This window comes from Misgurnus anguillicaudatus, chromosome 5 (genome assembly GCF_027580225.2).
Source record: "Misgurnus anguillicaudatus chromosome 5, ASM2758022v2, whole genome shotgun sequence".
NCBI classification, from domain to species: Eukaryota; Metazoa; Chordata; class Actinopteri; order Cypriniformes; family Cobitidae; genus Misgurnus; species Misgurnus anguillicaudatus.
The window spans coordinates 10,794,993-10,811,857 of record NC_073341.2 but is presented as its reverse complement, the minus strand read 5'-3'; the positions used below and the strand labels follow the sequence as shown (position 1 = coordinate 10,811,857).

The 16,865-nt window shown below is 36.1% G+C and overlaps 1 protein-coding gene across 1 annotated transcript in view; it reads left to right on the top strand.

Moving 5' to 3' along the window:
* The first annotated feature begins 800 nt into the window (after positions 1-800).
* bin3 (bridging integrator 3) overlaps positions 801-16,865 on the top strand; it is a 74,259-nt gene continuing 58,194 nt past the window's right edge. The window contains exon 1 of the mRNA XM_055168405.2: positions 801-957. Coding sequence (XP_055024380.1) covers positions 950-957 — 8 coding nt within the window. The 5' untranslated portion in view covers positions 801-949. The remainder of the gene's footprint in view (positions 958-16,865) is intronic.

Below are 16,865 nucleotides of genomic sequence, written 5' to 3'. Positions count from 1 at the left end.
TTATTAATTAGCATTAATGGAAAAGTTATAAATTGGATCTCTCCTTACTTTAGACCAGTCATCTCCAACATGGTGCCCGCCAAAGCACATTCTTTTAAAAGCATCAATTTTAATATTTATTTATTAAATATTTGTATAAAAGCTTGGCTACTTCATGTATGTTAACATTTTAAACAACGATAAAACATCAACAAGTAAAATAAAATAAAATCTACAAGTTAAAGAAAAAAGTTTTGAATAGACTATATCCATTGTGGTAGCTCTTACTCACAAAAAGGTTGGAGACCCCTCCTATAGACTTTAGATTGAAAAGAGAGCTCTCTCTCTCTCTCTCTCTCTCTCTCTCTCTCTCCCGCAGAGGAAAATCTCTCCTGTGAGGTTTCAGAAAATATGTTAAAAACGTTTCAAACGGTGTTTAGATTTGCCAAGACCCCAAAAAGCAGAGCTATCAATATAAGCGTACACATTTTTTATTCAATTTCTTCCAAAGTGCCTTTGCCAATACTATTAATATGTAATGTTATTATACTATAACATACTATAATGTTGTCATACTTTGAGCAATAAAATCGTCTGGGAAGCCCTGGTTTTGCACATTGCAACGTTAATAAACGACTTTATACTTACATTTTTTTTCTCTTGATGCATGGACATGCAATCTATAATGATAATGGTCAAAAATCTATCTAAAAGGAAAGAAAAAGTAAGAATTTGTCTCCTTACAAACGTTACAAATGCATTATAACAACACTGGGAATTTGGCTACGGTACCTGTCGCGCGGCTGTAGTTTGACCTCTTTGCTTGCCGTAGTTTAAATCCTCGCGACCTCTGACTTCGACTAAACTTCTCTACTTCCTGCTCGCTCTTCGGCTCTTCAAGGCTGAAAGGCGATGATTTTGAATCGAAAGGAGGTTATTTCGACTAATTTGGATTGAATTTGAGAACAAGATGAGCTGGTATGTATCATGACCCGTGTTTTAGCTTATAAATAAGAGTTATTCGTTTGTTTTCGCACTGCGTCAAGTGCCGTTGTTTGTGTTTCAAAACCCAGCGAGTTACCTACCTAGACGGCATTTCTAAGCGATATAGGTTCGCTTTGAACTAAAACTGATGTCTTGTCAGGCGGCTGACGAGATTTGAAACAACTGTTGACTAGCGAGTTCGCGAGGTTAAATTCACTTAACGACGATTTAAACATTAAAAAAAATCACTCTGGGTGTTTACGATTCCACCCATATACATTTTACCTTAGTGTATTTCTTATTTCAGTACGTTAAAATCGTTAGTTAGCTAGTTAGCTGAGTTTCTTTCCCTGGTTACAGTAGCTCACGAGTCCTTCGAGGCATACAGTATGTTTACAGACGAGTGGATTAGTGTTTTCTTCTTAAATGCTTCAGACTTTCAGTCTTTATTTGCAGTACCTTATACAATCTGTTAACTGTGCTTATTATTCATTTTATTAGTTACATGTAATGTATGCAGCTGTGGTTATGATATGCATTTGCTGCAGTTATAGATGAGTATAAACAACGTATACCTGCATGCATTTACAAAATATAGATGTGGTTAAGGGGTTTAGCTTGTTGTCATGAGACTAAAATGTTTTAGTTTTTATGAGAACCATGTATGTACTTGTGGTTTGAAGAAACTAGACAGCAACATGCTGATCGACCAAGGACCAATACAGGGAAAAACTAGATAACAGAAAAAGTCATTAATGAACTTGAATGATCATTGAATGCTGCAATGATGCTCCATTAGAGAACCTAGTGCACATATTTCATAGTGTAGTGCACTTTACCAGTTCTCGAGTAAGTACAATTATTACATAGATTTTTTTTCTAACATTAATCATTGAGATATTTCACTGTCTTTCAGTAATGTCTAGTGATATGTACAGTAAACTAGTCAGTGTTTAGACTGAATACAATCCTTCACTCATTCGTGTCTTGTGTTGTTTTGCCTGGTTTGTTTCTTTTGCTTTTATTTTCACACACATGAATTTGTATGATATCTAGGGCTGTGCAAAAATATCGATACAGCTAACTATCTTGATTTTTTCCACGATAGTGTATCGATATTTCAACCGATAGGGGTGTAACGGTACGTAAAAATCATGGTTCGGTGCGTACCTCGGTTTTGAAGCCATGGTTGTTGGGGAAAATGCAAACATTAAACAGCAGGTTGTTTATTACTATAAACTTTTTTTACAATTTGTTTACACTTTTTTAAATGTGTAAACCACCTATGTTCCGCACCTGTGTTCCACCTATGTTCCCCACACAAAAGATTGCATTCGGCCATTCGGTGCACATGTGCACCGTGCCGAAAGCCCTGTACTGAAACGGTCCGGTACGAATACACGTACCGTTACACCCCTAACAATCAATATTTTAAAAAACAAACATCAAGTCCCTCTGTGTGTGTCAAACGACCTCCTCCGCCGCTGCTGTTGTTGTCGCTGTCCAGTTGTCTGTCATATACGGCCATTCGGCCAATGTCTTAGAAGTTAGCGGGGGTGTAAAAATGGTAGAAAATTTAAAAACGCCTGCAGCTTTCAAAGTCGACGTGTGGAACCACTTTGGCTTTACAAAAAAAAGTAAAAAAAATCAGCTCTATTTTTTACAATTTTGATAAAAAAAGGAAAAGTATTGCAATGTATCGCTACATGCAACATATTGTATCGTATTGTGATACATTGTATCATGACACATGTATCGTGATGCGTATCGTGAAGCCCTGGCAAATACCCAGCCATAATGATAACTGGGCAAAGCCTTACTATTAAACCACAAAAGACTGTCTAGTTGATATTTTTATGACTAATATAATAATTGGCCATCATGCTGCTTCAACAATCACACAAAAGCATATCTTAATTATTTGCTTTATTTGTTATATTTATGTTATGCACATCATCAAACAATACTTGATAGTACTGTAGTAACTTATTTTTTTAAAGGTTGTCAAACTCATATTTTGATCCTAAATAGAGTAATAATATCTGGCTGATAACTACTTTAAATTGCACAGCCGATATTATGCACAGCTATTTCGTGTACTATGGCTTTTGATCAGAAGTCCTTATCAGTTGCATTTGAAAAAGCAATGCTCGTCAATTCATTCTACATATTCTTTATTATCATTAAAAATACCTGAAAATGTTTGAAGAACAGCAGTATAAATATATCTTTAAGCCATTTCCTGGAGCTGCAGGTCTAATGGTTCTTCGTCTGCAACACATATTGAGTTTCTGCCCGAGAGTGCCCTCTGCTTTTGGATGTAGCGGCATTTCACCGTAATTCATTGAGAAGCAAAGCAAACATCATCAGCCGATTCATTGGTGCACCCCTAACCTAAAGTGTTTCTTTACGAATTAAAGAAATCACAATGTGTTTAAATTTTAGAGAATAGCATTGAAGTACGTAGCAAAAAAATGAAACACCAAAGCCTAAAGTATGATCTTCTTTCCATGTTTTGTGCACACCAGCCATTTTTCATGTGTGCAGACAACAGCGTTTATTCAAGAGATCACTTAGAAGGGTTCACTATATGGGCAGTACTTTAAAGCAGTAGAACAGAAACTATGAATATAAATAAAAACTAGATAGAAGCTAACAACAATGTCCGGCCATCCCACTGTGCACACTTGTAAAACCACAGTCCTGTTACGATAACTATTTTTCATAAATCAGTTTATTGTCCCAGCAATAATGACGATAGTATTGTCTTTTAAGAACATTTTATGTCACTGATTAAATGTAGACCCAGATGGATCTCTTTAATAATACATTTACAAAACAAAATGTATAAATACACAGCACAATTTACATTTTCAAAATCAGTTTCATAAATTCAAAAAACAATTCATAAATTCATAAGTAAATCCTAAATATGTGCCCAAATGCTCACAAAATAAATAAAACCTAAATAAATGTAAACTGTTTTCACAAATGTGTATCAAATTCTTGAATTTATTTCTGTCACACATTTATGAATGATGTCACATGTATTTATGTATCCCTGAATCTGCATTTACAAATCGCCACACGCACGTGGATTGCTTTGAATTTGTGTGTGGTATTTTTGAGACCGTCCTGTCATGTCAAGATTCATAAATATCTTTTTTTTGAGGATGTTCTCTTTAGCCAATCACGTTGAGCTCTTGATCCACCAATCAAAACGCTCCTTACTGAATAGACTCAAGAAGTACAATGCTGCGCTTGTACTGCGCAATGTCTCATGATGCACCGTATAGACGCATGTTCTGAGGCCACAACAGTCACATCTTTTGCTCTTACATAATGACAAGCATGAGAAGAGCATGGATGTGATTTTGAGTGTAGTGCAAGTGAAATGAATGTTGAGATAGGTGGGCGAAATGGCAAAAATCACAGTTTAAGTAACTGAAAGCCAATTTATACTTTTGCGTCAGGGTTACGCCGTAGGGTACGCCAGACGCTACGCACGTAGGCAACGCCGTCATGAGCATTTATACTTCTGCGTTTGTGTTGCTCTGCAGTTACACCGCCGAAATGCGTAGGAGGAAACACAATGCATTCACGCCGACCAATCACAGATCTTGCGGTCCGCGTCGTTTCGACGTGTAGTTACATTTTTGAGGAGGTGCACGTCAGGTACTGCGAAGGCTACGGCGACAGGGTTCGCGTCTATGCGTATGTTACGGTGTACCTATAACGCGCACCTAACTCAAAAGTATAAATTGGCCTTTAATATCACTGTTTCTGTAAGCATGCGCCTATTCTTTACCTCGTACATCGCGTTATAAACATCCATTCGGGATTCTTGCACACATCACAGAAAACGCATCTTAAACAGGTCTGGTAACAGACGATTTGCTGACATTTCTTGTCGTGAATGTTGATCTGCGTTTAAATCCCTGTGTCAAAGAACTGAACCATAACTTCTTGTTGTGATGACGCACATGTCCCTTACCGCATTGTGTATGCCTCTTGTTCACACAGAATGCCTTTTGTTCACTTTCCGTAAATGTTATGGCAATGTTACTACGTCCACTTTATGGGAGTGATCCCAGAACATTTACAGGATGTATTTGTGTTCACACAGAAGCCTCTCTGCCAATTTTACAGAAATTTTCTGGGACCAAAGTGCTGTGTGAATGGGGTTTATGAAATACAAAGATGAGTTATATCTCTTATAGGGCAACACGGGCAAATTGCATATGTACCAAAGCTTTTTAGTATACTAAAGCCCGGAGTATGTGTACGCAAACATACGAGCATGGATGAACGGACAGTCTTGCAAAGCATAGTTTATTTGACTCGTTCGTGTACACGGACGTTCAACGCATGCCCATTGAGACAAAATGCAATGTGTCTCCTTGGCTACATACTACATTCTCTTGTACGCCCATGCGTGATCTATGCGTACAAAGTATGCACGGTTACAAAAATCCATGTAACTTTAAACCTTAAGCCCAATTTATACTTCTGCGTCGAGTGGACGGCATGGCCTAAGCATAGTTGCGTACCCTGACCCACAACCTCCCCAAAATGTAACAACACATCAAATCTACGTGGACCGCAAGCGCTTTAATTTGGTCTGCTAAAACCTCTCCCTCAGGTGAAAAATATAAATGAAAACTGAAGTGTAGCCTTCAGCCTAGAAGGTACAGTGTAGGTCTGACTTAGAAGTATAAATCAGGCTTTAGGATGCACAATGGATTTACTTAATGTACTTTCAAACTGATGATGATGAACAACATTTATAGGTTTATGTACCAAGACTATTCAGCATTCATTTTGTATAATGGCTTTGTGGCCCCATTACATGTAAAATTTACTTAATTACATAATCCTCTTCGTCATAAGGCCGCATGTAAAATTTAGATAATATCCTAATTCATAAAGTTGCCCTCTTGACTTTAACTCATAAAATTATTCTGCAGTATGACGATACAAACTGAACATAACGTCACTTTTCCAGAGTCCAGAGAGTAGCTTTTCCGGCTTTTTCTTTTTATTCTTATGAGACCTTCCACCATTTGCATGTCCAGAGCTTCGACTTCTATGATGTGGAAATTGAAATCACGTCACATGGCCTGACTGAAAGGTCAGGGGCTGGTAGAAGAGCTTCCACTCCATTGCTCTTAGCGTCAGGGTGAAGGTCTGAATAAGCTCATGTTGAAAGGATCCTTTATGAACCAGGCAGACCATTGCATTCATGCCAGGGCATTTGGCAAGATAGAGTGACGTTGACAATCTGACACAGGGGTCATCACGGCAATAATTGTCGTTCCCTAGTCGTCAACCGAGTCTCTGTGCTCCACTGAGATAAGATCCCAGCGTATAAAACTGCAGTCGCACCAGATAGCGCTTCCGTTAGCCGAATTCTCTACTCGCACTGATGTGTAGCGTGAGTCAAGTTTGCCTCTTCTCTACGTAATTTTTTGTGCAAGTCTGAACGGAGCTTTGTTTGTACCTCTGTCATTACTTCTGTTGCTGGCGCATGCGATCGTGCTGATAGTGTTGGGCCTTAGATTTCAGAACAGGGCAGCGTTCATCACTTTGTACGCATGAGAAGGGAGGGGATTTGTTTAGAACAAAAATGAAAGCAAATCTGCAGAAATCATTTAGCCTGTCCTGTTAACAATCATCACAGAAACCCATTTATTTCTAGACATCAGTCTAATTTTTAGCCTTTTAGTCTCCCTGTTTTTTTTTAGATTTTACATCTGGGTGTTAGGACATTAACTATATAACTTTTCAGATTGATTCTTCAGCAGTTCAATGTATTCTTCAGTATGTTCAGCTCTTCATTTTATTAGTTTTTATTTTATTGAATGATTGAGGTGGTTCCATTCAAGACATGCTTAAAGGGATAGTTCATCCAAAAATAAAAATTCTGGCACTTATTCACCCTTAAGTTCTTCCAAACCTATATAAATGTTCTTGTTCTGCTGAACATATGAAGATATTTTGAACACTGTTTGTAATCAAGCAGTTTTGGAGCACCATTGACTTTCATAGTAGGAAAAATACTGTGGAAGTCAGCACTTTGGGGTTTAATTAAAAATATTATGTCAACAGGTTCTATGCAATTTCCTTAAGTAATCTCAAAATTAAAAAAATTTAGTTCCTTTTACAAAAGAAGTTTAAGTAAACGACAAACAACAGTTGAGTTAATTGTACATACATTGTACAATGTTACAAACATTCCTCAAAATATCTTTTTGTTCAACAGAACAAAGATAATTATACAGGTCAGGAACATTTTAAAAAATTTGAATTTTCATTTTTGGGTGAACTATCCCTTTAATCCCTTTTTGTGAGGTTTTACATTTATGCATCACTAACTAGTTCAATAAACTGCTTCTAAATCCAAATAAACCATATCTAAAACCGTACATTTGAAAAAAAAAATACACTTACCAAAATACTTTGGCTCATCTGCATGCAGACGCGACATGATGTCCATCATCTCTACACTGCATTTGGATGGTCAACATTGTAATTAACAGATTAAAATGGAAGGTTAATTGTCTCTCATTATGACTCATTTTGATGTCCAAAAGGTTTCCTTATAATGATATAAACCAAAAAGACCTAATGCCAGACTGTATTCTATTTTAAACAATGTGCTCCACAAATATTATTTTATTATCTGTTTTATCGCAGTGCCTACATCAAGTTTTTTTTTTATTATGCCCTTGGTATTTTCTCATAATGCCCTAAATATCTTGAATGCCAAGTTTGTGGCTTGGTTACAGCTAAGGCCTAGTTGATAAAAACCTAGTTAATGAAAATCAAGTGTTTTGGAGTTTTGTGTTTTGAGTGCTTGCTGGTGTACAGATGAACCTAGATACCAAATTCATTCACTAAATTCATTCTAAGTTGTAAGAATAGTCCCAAACCATGTTAAAATCCAGCGTGATCTCGTGTGTATTTTTATATAATGCACACTGAAACGTATAATATTCACATGTTGACAGGACAAATATGTTAATTATTTACGTATTAACAGCTTTACAGATGTACAAATTTGTACGTATTCCTATCATAAATATTAAAATCAAGAGTGTTGCCGTTTCTTACTCATGTTAATGACATGTTTTTAAGTCGTAGTTTTTGCCTTATTTATTTAAGACAGTTTACTTATTTACCCAGTGTAATGTTTATGACGTTCAGAGAATGACTTTAAAACCTTAAAATGAATAACATTTCTGTAATCATTTAACCATTTTTTTGTACCACGGGTCTGTTGAGTGGTGTATTCTGATTGGCTGAGAAATGTTCCATGGGTGTTGATTATTTTTCTGAAAACCACACACCTAACCTTTTTAATGTCTTAAAAATAGGCACAGAGCAATGTTTGTGGTACCCGTGGTATAAGAGGAATAATTCACTCCGGTCCATTTAATTATTTGAAAATAATGCACACCAGCGGTCGTGCCGCATTACCACCTTGGGTGTGCATTATTTTCTTATAATTCAACGGCCCGTCATCAGTTATTCCTTACGTTATATTTTGTTTGTTTGCCGAGACATACAAAAACGCGTTTTCTTTTATGCTGTCTTCTCCTATGCAGTAATAATTAACCAAAACACAACATAAATTCACAAAAGTTGTTACAAAACACATCTTTAAAATTCAGTTTTAATCAGCAACCCTAGACGTCAAATCTTGAGTTTGTTATGAATTTGAATTCAAATATTGCGCCTCAAGAAGCTTTTTGGCAGTGATATCAAACGCTCATTGGCTCTTTCGTGCTACGTCACAGATTTGAGACATTGCCGTCTCTCCTTCACCGAGAGAAGCCGGATGAACGTTCTTGTGGATTTATAACTTTTTAATACTTTTCTGTACTTTATATACTCCAGAGAGGACCATGGCTGCAGCACATCATCATTTTAACTACTTTTGATACCGCTTTTGAAATTTTGCAAAAAATTGTGACTACACTTTTTAATTACTAACAGTACATGATTCTGCTAAACTGTTTTGGGTAGGTTTAGGACTGTATTTGCGGTCTATAATGTCTTTTAAATGCTATAGTTATACATTTTCCTACAAATGTCTTTTCGTTACATTGCTTAATATAAAAAGAATACATTACGTATCTTAGAAATTTTGTATAGAAAGGGTTTGGGGTAGGGCTAGGGTGGTAACATTATCGATAAAATGTTTAACCTCCTAAGACCTTGATATCCACATACATGGACATATCATTTTTTGTTGTTGTTTGCACCATAATACTTAATTTTGTGTAACTGGAACCTGTTGTACACAAATGTGGACAATTACACTGCTTAATTTTCAAAGAAAAATATTTGGTTATTATATTTATTAGTTATTTCTAACCCCAAAATAGCTGAAAGAAATCTGAAAAAAGACAAACCTTGGGTCTTAGGAGGTTAAAGAGAAACTAAACTATACAGCAATCTTTATGGTATAAAAGATGTTTAGCATGGGACCAGTTTCTTTGGTTTGACTTTATACTTATAAAAGGGCATATGTAAAAATTACTCTGCGAAAAACCTCAGACTTGGATTCCCACAGTACAGATTCATCCTACTGTATGTATTTCCTCCTTCCTGTCAAAACCTTGACATCACGACTCAAAGCAGTCTACTCGAACTACCCCACATAGCTAGTGTTATTAGTGGTAATTTGTAGACTTTTTGAAGGAATAATTCTCTCATAAAATGAAAACTCTATCACAATTTACTAAACCTCATGCTGTTTTAAACCCAAATGACTTTTGTTCATGAACACACAAGAAATTTAGTAGATATTTTAGCAGTGTGTTCATGCTTTTCTTTTCCAATGGAAGTTAATGATAGTTTGACTGAGAGGCTACATTTACGCGACACTCTTAGGGCTGTGACGATGCATCGCGTTCCCCATTAAAAAGACCTACCTGAAATCGATTCTGAATCGTAAGGCTCAGATTCTGTGTTTCAAGCACAGCTTGTGCGTGTACTATGGCAATGTGATCAGTAGTAGTGAGTTTGAGTCATTTATAATGTGAATTTAAAAAAGCAACACTCGTCAAACACAATCATTCAAAATATTCTTTATTATCAGGAAAATACCTGAAATAATTTGAAGAACAGCGATATAAATATCCCTTTAGACATTTCCTGCAATAGTTTTTGGTATGCTTACTTCTTCTGTGGCACAAATGGGGTTTCAACATGAAAGCACTCTCTGGCTTTTGGATGTGGTGGCATTTCACCGTAATTCATTCAAATTTATTCATTGAGAAAACGCGCATTTGCACAATTAATCATCACAGCCCTAACACTGATGTAGTAAAATAAAAAAAATCTCTGCGGTTTAAAAAAAAACGACAATGCTGTCAAAAAGATCTGCGTTTACACTGATCTGCAAAGATGACCGTAAACGCTGTATTATGCATGTTAGGCCAGTTGATGATGATGTTATTTTGAAAAGAAACACTACATCCCTGTGCGCACATGCATTTTTTACAGAACGATAAATACAAACAGTCAAGATGGCAAAAGCATTTTTACATTTTTTTGAGCCTATATCGTATATCTGTAGGTAAGTGGGTATTACCTAGGCTTATTTATTTTTAAAAATTTGGTTCGCAAAGTACAAAAGCAGAAGGGATGTCAAGTGACATGCAACAAATTCTAAATGATTGCGTGATAGGAAGTCTGTTCAGTAGATAGAAATGAAAGAGTATGTTCTGTACAAAAGGGTGTTGAGAGAGTTGTCCATATAACAAGAGTTATGGCCTGCGGGAAAAACTGCAGGTCCCTGTTTGACCTAGTTTTTAGGGCTCTTTTAACAGGTCTTCATTGTAAGGAAAGATAGTGGCATGAGTTTTACTCATTTTTTTCTCATTCTGGATTTCATCTTAAGCAATGCTGAGTAACTCAACTAAAAGCAGCAGTGTTACCTACTAAAGACTTCCGGTAAACTTCCACAAAGAATCAATAAAAACAGAGTCCTTTAAGAGTCGTTTATTTCTAATAACAAGTATATTATCTTAGTTCAAATCATAGTTAAAGCATTTTAAAAACTACACAAGCCTACATTACTGTTTAAAATTAACGTACACAATGCAGATCGGCTACCAAACCTCCCTTCACATAGCGGTGATCCATGATCGCTGTCTCCCATCGTCTTTACTAAACCAAAACATTGGTAATTTTCAACAAGGTATTTGTTTCGCAGTTCAGTTTAGCAACTAGCCAGACCATTAAACAAACAGAGATCGGAAGTTTTCCAACCGCGACAATGCACGTGCGTCCTATGAAACATCTATACATTTTAAAGTGGCCTGCCAGTAGCACACCTGTTTCAAAATAGTGTCGCTTTTCCAACTACTTTTTTGCTAACAATAATGTCACACAGCTTGAGCAAGCCGGCATAATTTAACACGGTCACCCAATTGTGCCGATAGACATTACTATTGTGCATCGATAATAGTCAGGCATAAGGGCGATAGCGTGCTTTTCTGACATAGTTGGCGATATAATGATGATAATAATAACTAGTTTTACATTAACATGTGCATTGTGTGCTTTTCATCGTATGAGAGTGTTTGTGTGCTTTGGGTTTGTCCTATAGTTGATTCTCTGATATGTATCCTTGAAAAGCCAGATTCCCTTTACTAAATTTGTTCACTTCATATGTAACATGAAAAGTTGGAATTGTTTGTTAGTAAATCCAAAGATACAGTTAAATGCCTTCATTGTCTGTTTTCTATTTGTTATAAATTCTGCCAATGTATGTAGCTTGCGTTAACATATCTATAGTAGTCTTTATTTCTAACTGAAGGTTACATTCTTAAAATTATATTTTTAATGATATCCCCCTGTAGTTAACTGGCACCAGTGTGTAGTTTACCCAACTACTTGCTTAGAAGAGCATGCAGCTTGAAAAACAATGGTTTTAAAGTAGCTTTCACAAAATGTCCTAAAGAAATTTTTTGTACAAATTTTTTTTCTAGCTCTTATGTCGTCAGGTTTTTATTTATCACATTTTTGGCTTATATAGGACTTGACATGTTGAAGCTCCAAAAAGCCCACACATCTGTCATAAAAGCCATTATTAAAGTAATCCAAACAACTCCAATGGGTAAATAAATGTCTTCTGAAGTGAAACAAAAGTTGCGTGAGACGAAACAATTATTAATATTTTGAGCTTATTTAGCAAAAAAGAAAATAATACATATTAGTGCTATATTCAATATGGTTGATAATGCGTGAATATACATCTCTGATGGCATAAAGGTGACTAAATTATTTGGATGAACTGTTCCTTTAAGGTTTGTAGATTGTGCTTCATGTTTTCTTCGCTTTTACCAATCAGTTAAGTTGCCTGCACTTAAAATACCAATTGGATTTCCTCAGTCAAATCAGTTGTTGTGTTTGTTAAAAAGAATTAGTTGAGCAATACTCCTTACGTATGACCTACTTACAAGGATTAACTCACCTATCTGACGAAATCAAACTTCCTACGTCAGCACACAGATGAAACATTTAACTTTCTCTTTTTTTCTTGCCGTGCTTTGAGTGATGGCTGTTTATGTCATTTTGGCAGTAGTAAACTTGGGTGAGTCAACTCAAAAGCTTTACAAGCAAGTTCACTAGAGAATGACTTAAAGTTTTCCATGATGGTTTGTGCATAACATTGGCATGATTAATTTGAGCTATGCTTTACTTGGAACGGCGCCAGTTAGTCAGCTATACAACCCCTGTCGTTTCAGTAGTAAACAGTGTTTCAGTAAACTGTATAAAGTGAAAGTTGGATTAATTTAAAAGATTAATTTAATTAAAAAACTAAGCACAATTTTTAAGTTGAAATAGCTTCCTTTTTTAGGTGTTACCAATTGAAGTATTTTTAAAAATATTTTTCACCTTAAATTTTTAATCTGACGCCAGAATATTTTTTTAAGTGTTACCAATTGTTTTTAAAGTAAATCTAACTTTCACTTTTTACTAAGTGTAGTTTTGTAGTCAGATATTTTTGTATAGTAATTGCTAAACTGTATAATTGACCGATATTTATTGTCCTGGGCATTCAATTTCTTTTTTTTCCATAAATGTCTTTATATTTTCAAAATATAATTTCAACATCAGTAATTAAGAAAAATCGTTTCGTTATTGCGAAGTTTTTTTTTTTGGAAAGTAGCCAGATATGCCGAATGATTTGTTATCGTTCAATAATTGTCTAAAGGTATATGATCGGCTGACTGTACATTTTCCCTTAACTAAAAACTTGTCAACTTATTTTCTTTCAATAGTGAACTTTGCTTGTTTGAGCTATCATCAGAGACGACAAACACACATACGACGTTCCCATGCGTGAACATAATTTCTTTTCTCCACACTAGCCCCCCCCACACACACACACACACACACACACCCTCCCTCACACCCCTCTTTTTCCGTCTCATTAGCTCACACACCTTTGCTTTGACGCAGCCGGCATCATCGCGCTCCTGTCATTCCCAGCTGTCCATCAATCTTCTACAGCCGTACTTCTGTCACATCAATAATAGTGTGCGTGAGACTGAGAGGTGCAATAGCAGCACTGGAACATTTTTCCTCTCCAGGTCTACCGCAGCCTGTCTCCAGTGTAATTACGAAGCAGTGCATGAGAAAGAGTCAAAGGGGGCCGGACGGCTAATTGTTGCTTTTTATTTGAAGACAGTTGTGTCAGAACAGGAGATAAGAGATGTAATGCTATTGTGCTCTGTCTATGTTAACAAGTTTAACAAGATATTCTGCCATTACTTAAGAAGCAGATTACATGGGTCTCAGTCAGTGTTGGACAGTAACTAGTTACTAGTATTAATATTTCTTTTCCGGGTAAATAGTAGTGTAACTCATTTTTATAATAATATTACTGTTGCCATCCCCCAAAAAGTTACTTTTTTTCACAACGTCACCAACGCAGTAAGCTACCTTTTTTCGTTCTGACAACATGTTTGGTTGGTTCCACCTGCTTGAGCCCCATTGCAGATTTTAGCATTTATGTTACTGCTTTATTAAATTTCAAAAGTTGTTAAAAAATAGTTTGAATTATGCAATTACCTATTTTTTTAGGTGTAATGAAAAAGTAATGTAATGAGAAGTGTAACTAATTACTGTTGGCTGTGAGTAATAAATATTACTTCTGAAAGGAGTAACTAGTTGTAAGTAATATATTAAATGTTTTGAGTAACTAGCCCAACACTGGTCTCAGTGAAGTGTCAGTCTTAATGTTTTGTAACTCAACTAAGGGTGGGCAACATGTTAATGGTATTTTCTACTATTAAAGGGGGGGTTTAATGGTATTTCAAGCATTCTGACTTATTAACACAGTTATAGAGTTGTTTCCTCATGCTAAGCGTAGGCAAAGTGTCAAAAAACATTTGGGAGTGTTACAGAGTATTTCTGTGCCGAATGCACTTCGCCATGGTTCGTACAAGTTTCGGAAAGTTTTTTTTCGATTACAGGTCCAACTGACGTTTCAGGTGTTTTCTATACGTATCACTTCTTTATATGGGACCCCCCCCTTCGGAAAACCCCGCCCACCCGTCAATCAGCGGAAGACGCTAGAACTTACAAACATTCACATCACGCCACTCAGCTTTGTTTAGTTTCAAAACTCAACAATGGCACGAAAGATGAAGTGTGTTTTTGGATGTAAGGAGAAGAAATACAGCCTTATGAAAACAATGGATATAGTTTATTATCCGGGGTAGCAGCGGAGTTTTGCATGTGTGTTTGATGCGGTGGATTTTCCTAATCGGGTCATGACGAGTTGCACGCGGTAAGACTTCTGTCTTATGTTGGAAATAGTCGCGTGCATATTATATAAATGACACGAACATGTAGTGAATCATAAGTTATAAGTGTTGTATAGTGTTGCATGACTCGTACTCGCTCGTCCCACGGTAGTAACTCCCACTTCTTCATTTTTTCGTACGTTATCGGAAAGAATCGGTAAAGCTAATCTTTCTTTTATAAATCTGATTAAACTAAAGACTCTTCGGAGATATAAAGGATGTTATACTACTCTGTAGGTACTCCAGATTAACATCAGAAATGATGTTGGCATTGTGTAAGCATTGTTTAAGTTTCTCCCAATGACAATTTTCCAAATTTTATTACTAAAAACGCCTGCATTGTGTTAAGTGGATGGCAAGCCATGGAAAGACAGTTTAAAATAAATGGTTAAGTTGATTTCAGCTCTTTAGTGTTTGTTCACTTTTATTTGCTTATAGACAAATATAAAATCACACATATCTGCAATGCCTTTGATAAAATAATAAACTTCTCTGATGACACACACACACACACACACACACACACACACACACACACACACACACACACACACAGACAAGAAGTTCCTAATCATATGCATATTCCACATTTTATCATAAGTGTTTTAATGCAGTGACTTGCACTGGTCCTGGTCTCGGCCGGTCTTGGTCTTGACTTGGTCTCGACCCTTTAAAGTCTTGGTCTTGTCTCGGTCTCTGCCGGCCTTGGTCATGACTTGGTCTCGGTTTAGGTGGTCTTGACTACAACACTAATATATATGTGCATCATACAATCATCAATTGTTTAAATTTGACACTTCCCATGTTTAAGTGCTGTAATTGGGTCTCTAGTGCTTCTATCAATGTGTAATAAAATGTGTAAATATGTAATAGAACAACCCAGTAACTTAGTTTTGGTAAACCATTCTCTGCAAACATGTGAAAAAAGTCATTATAATTTGGCTCATCTTGTGATGTCAAAAGGATAAACCCACCCCTTAATCTGCACTATCCAACCACGCCACTGCCATTTAGTGCAAAGATCAGCTAATTTGCATTTTAAAGGACACACCCAAAAATGGCACATTTTTGCTCACACCTACAAAGTGTCAATTTTAGCATACTTTAATAAATTACCTATTTGGTATTTTGAGCCAAAATTTCACACATGTACTCTGGGGACACCAAAGTTTTATTTGAAAAAGTCTTGTTAAATGTCCCCTTTAAGTCAAAGGGACCTTTTACCTACATGTGTCTTCCTTTTTTGTGTTTCCCCATCATTAGTCATATAATGCTGAATACATTTAAATAGACTGTCATAGGTTGTAAATCTCTAACACTTGTTGAACATGAACTTGCATCACCCTCTGGAACATCATGACTCCACTCCTTGATGAGCTTGTTTTTTAATCCAAATATTATCTCTTTAGTGGTGCATTCATTAATGAAAGATGTCGTCTGAACTGCCCTAAATATTATCTAAATAAAAAGGACACCAACTTCATGGCTGTTGCTTTTGTAGGGCTTTGGTGGAAGTTTGAAATGGTGATATTGTAGAGATGTTGGGCTTATGGTCAAACTAAAAGGGTTTTGTGGAAATAAGGGTTCTGTTAAAGTTGAATGGGTTCAGATACCAATGGATGATAAAACTAAAAGTTCATGTTAGAATTAGAAGAGGTCTGGCAGAACTGTTGAACTTCAGAAAACCATTCTGAAGTGTTTCATAAAGTTGAACCGACAAAAAATTCTCCAACCCTGGACAGCTGACAACTTTTAATTTACAACTTTATCAGTTAATAGCAAAATCAAATATTTTCTGTACAATTTAATTAGCACAATTTATTATAATAGTTGAATATTTCATATTTGGTTGCGTGAGATTTTATCTGAAGACAAAACCAACTGTCGTGACCTGACTGAAGGACGACCTGTAGGCGTATCAACATTTTTTCGTTTGGTTAGGAAATCAAACCAAAGTTAACATGCCTTAACACCCACCCTTAAGGAAGGTTTGGGTGTCAAGGTGAGGATCTGTTGAGATTTGCAACAGAGTGAATTGAATATTTAAAGTTTGTAAGAAGAACTCCGTTATGG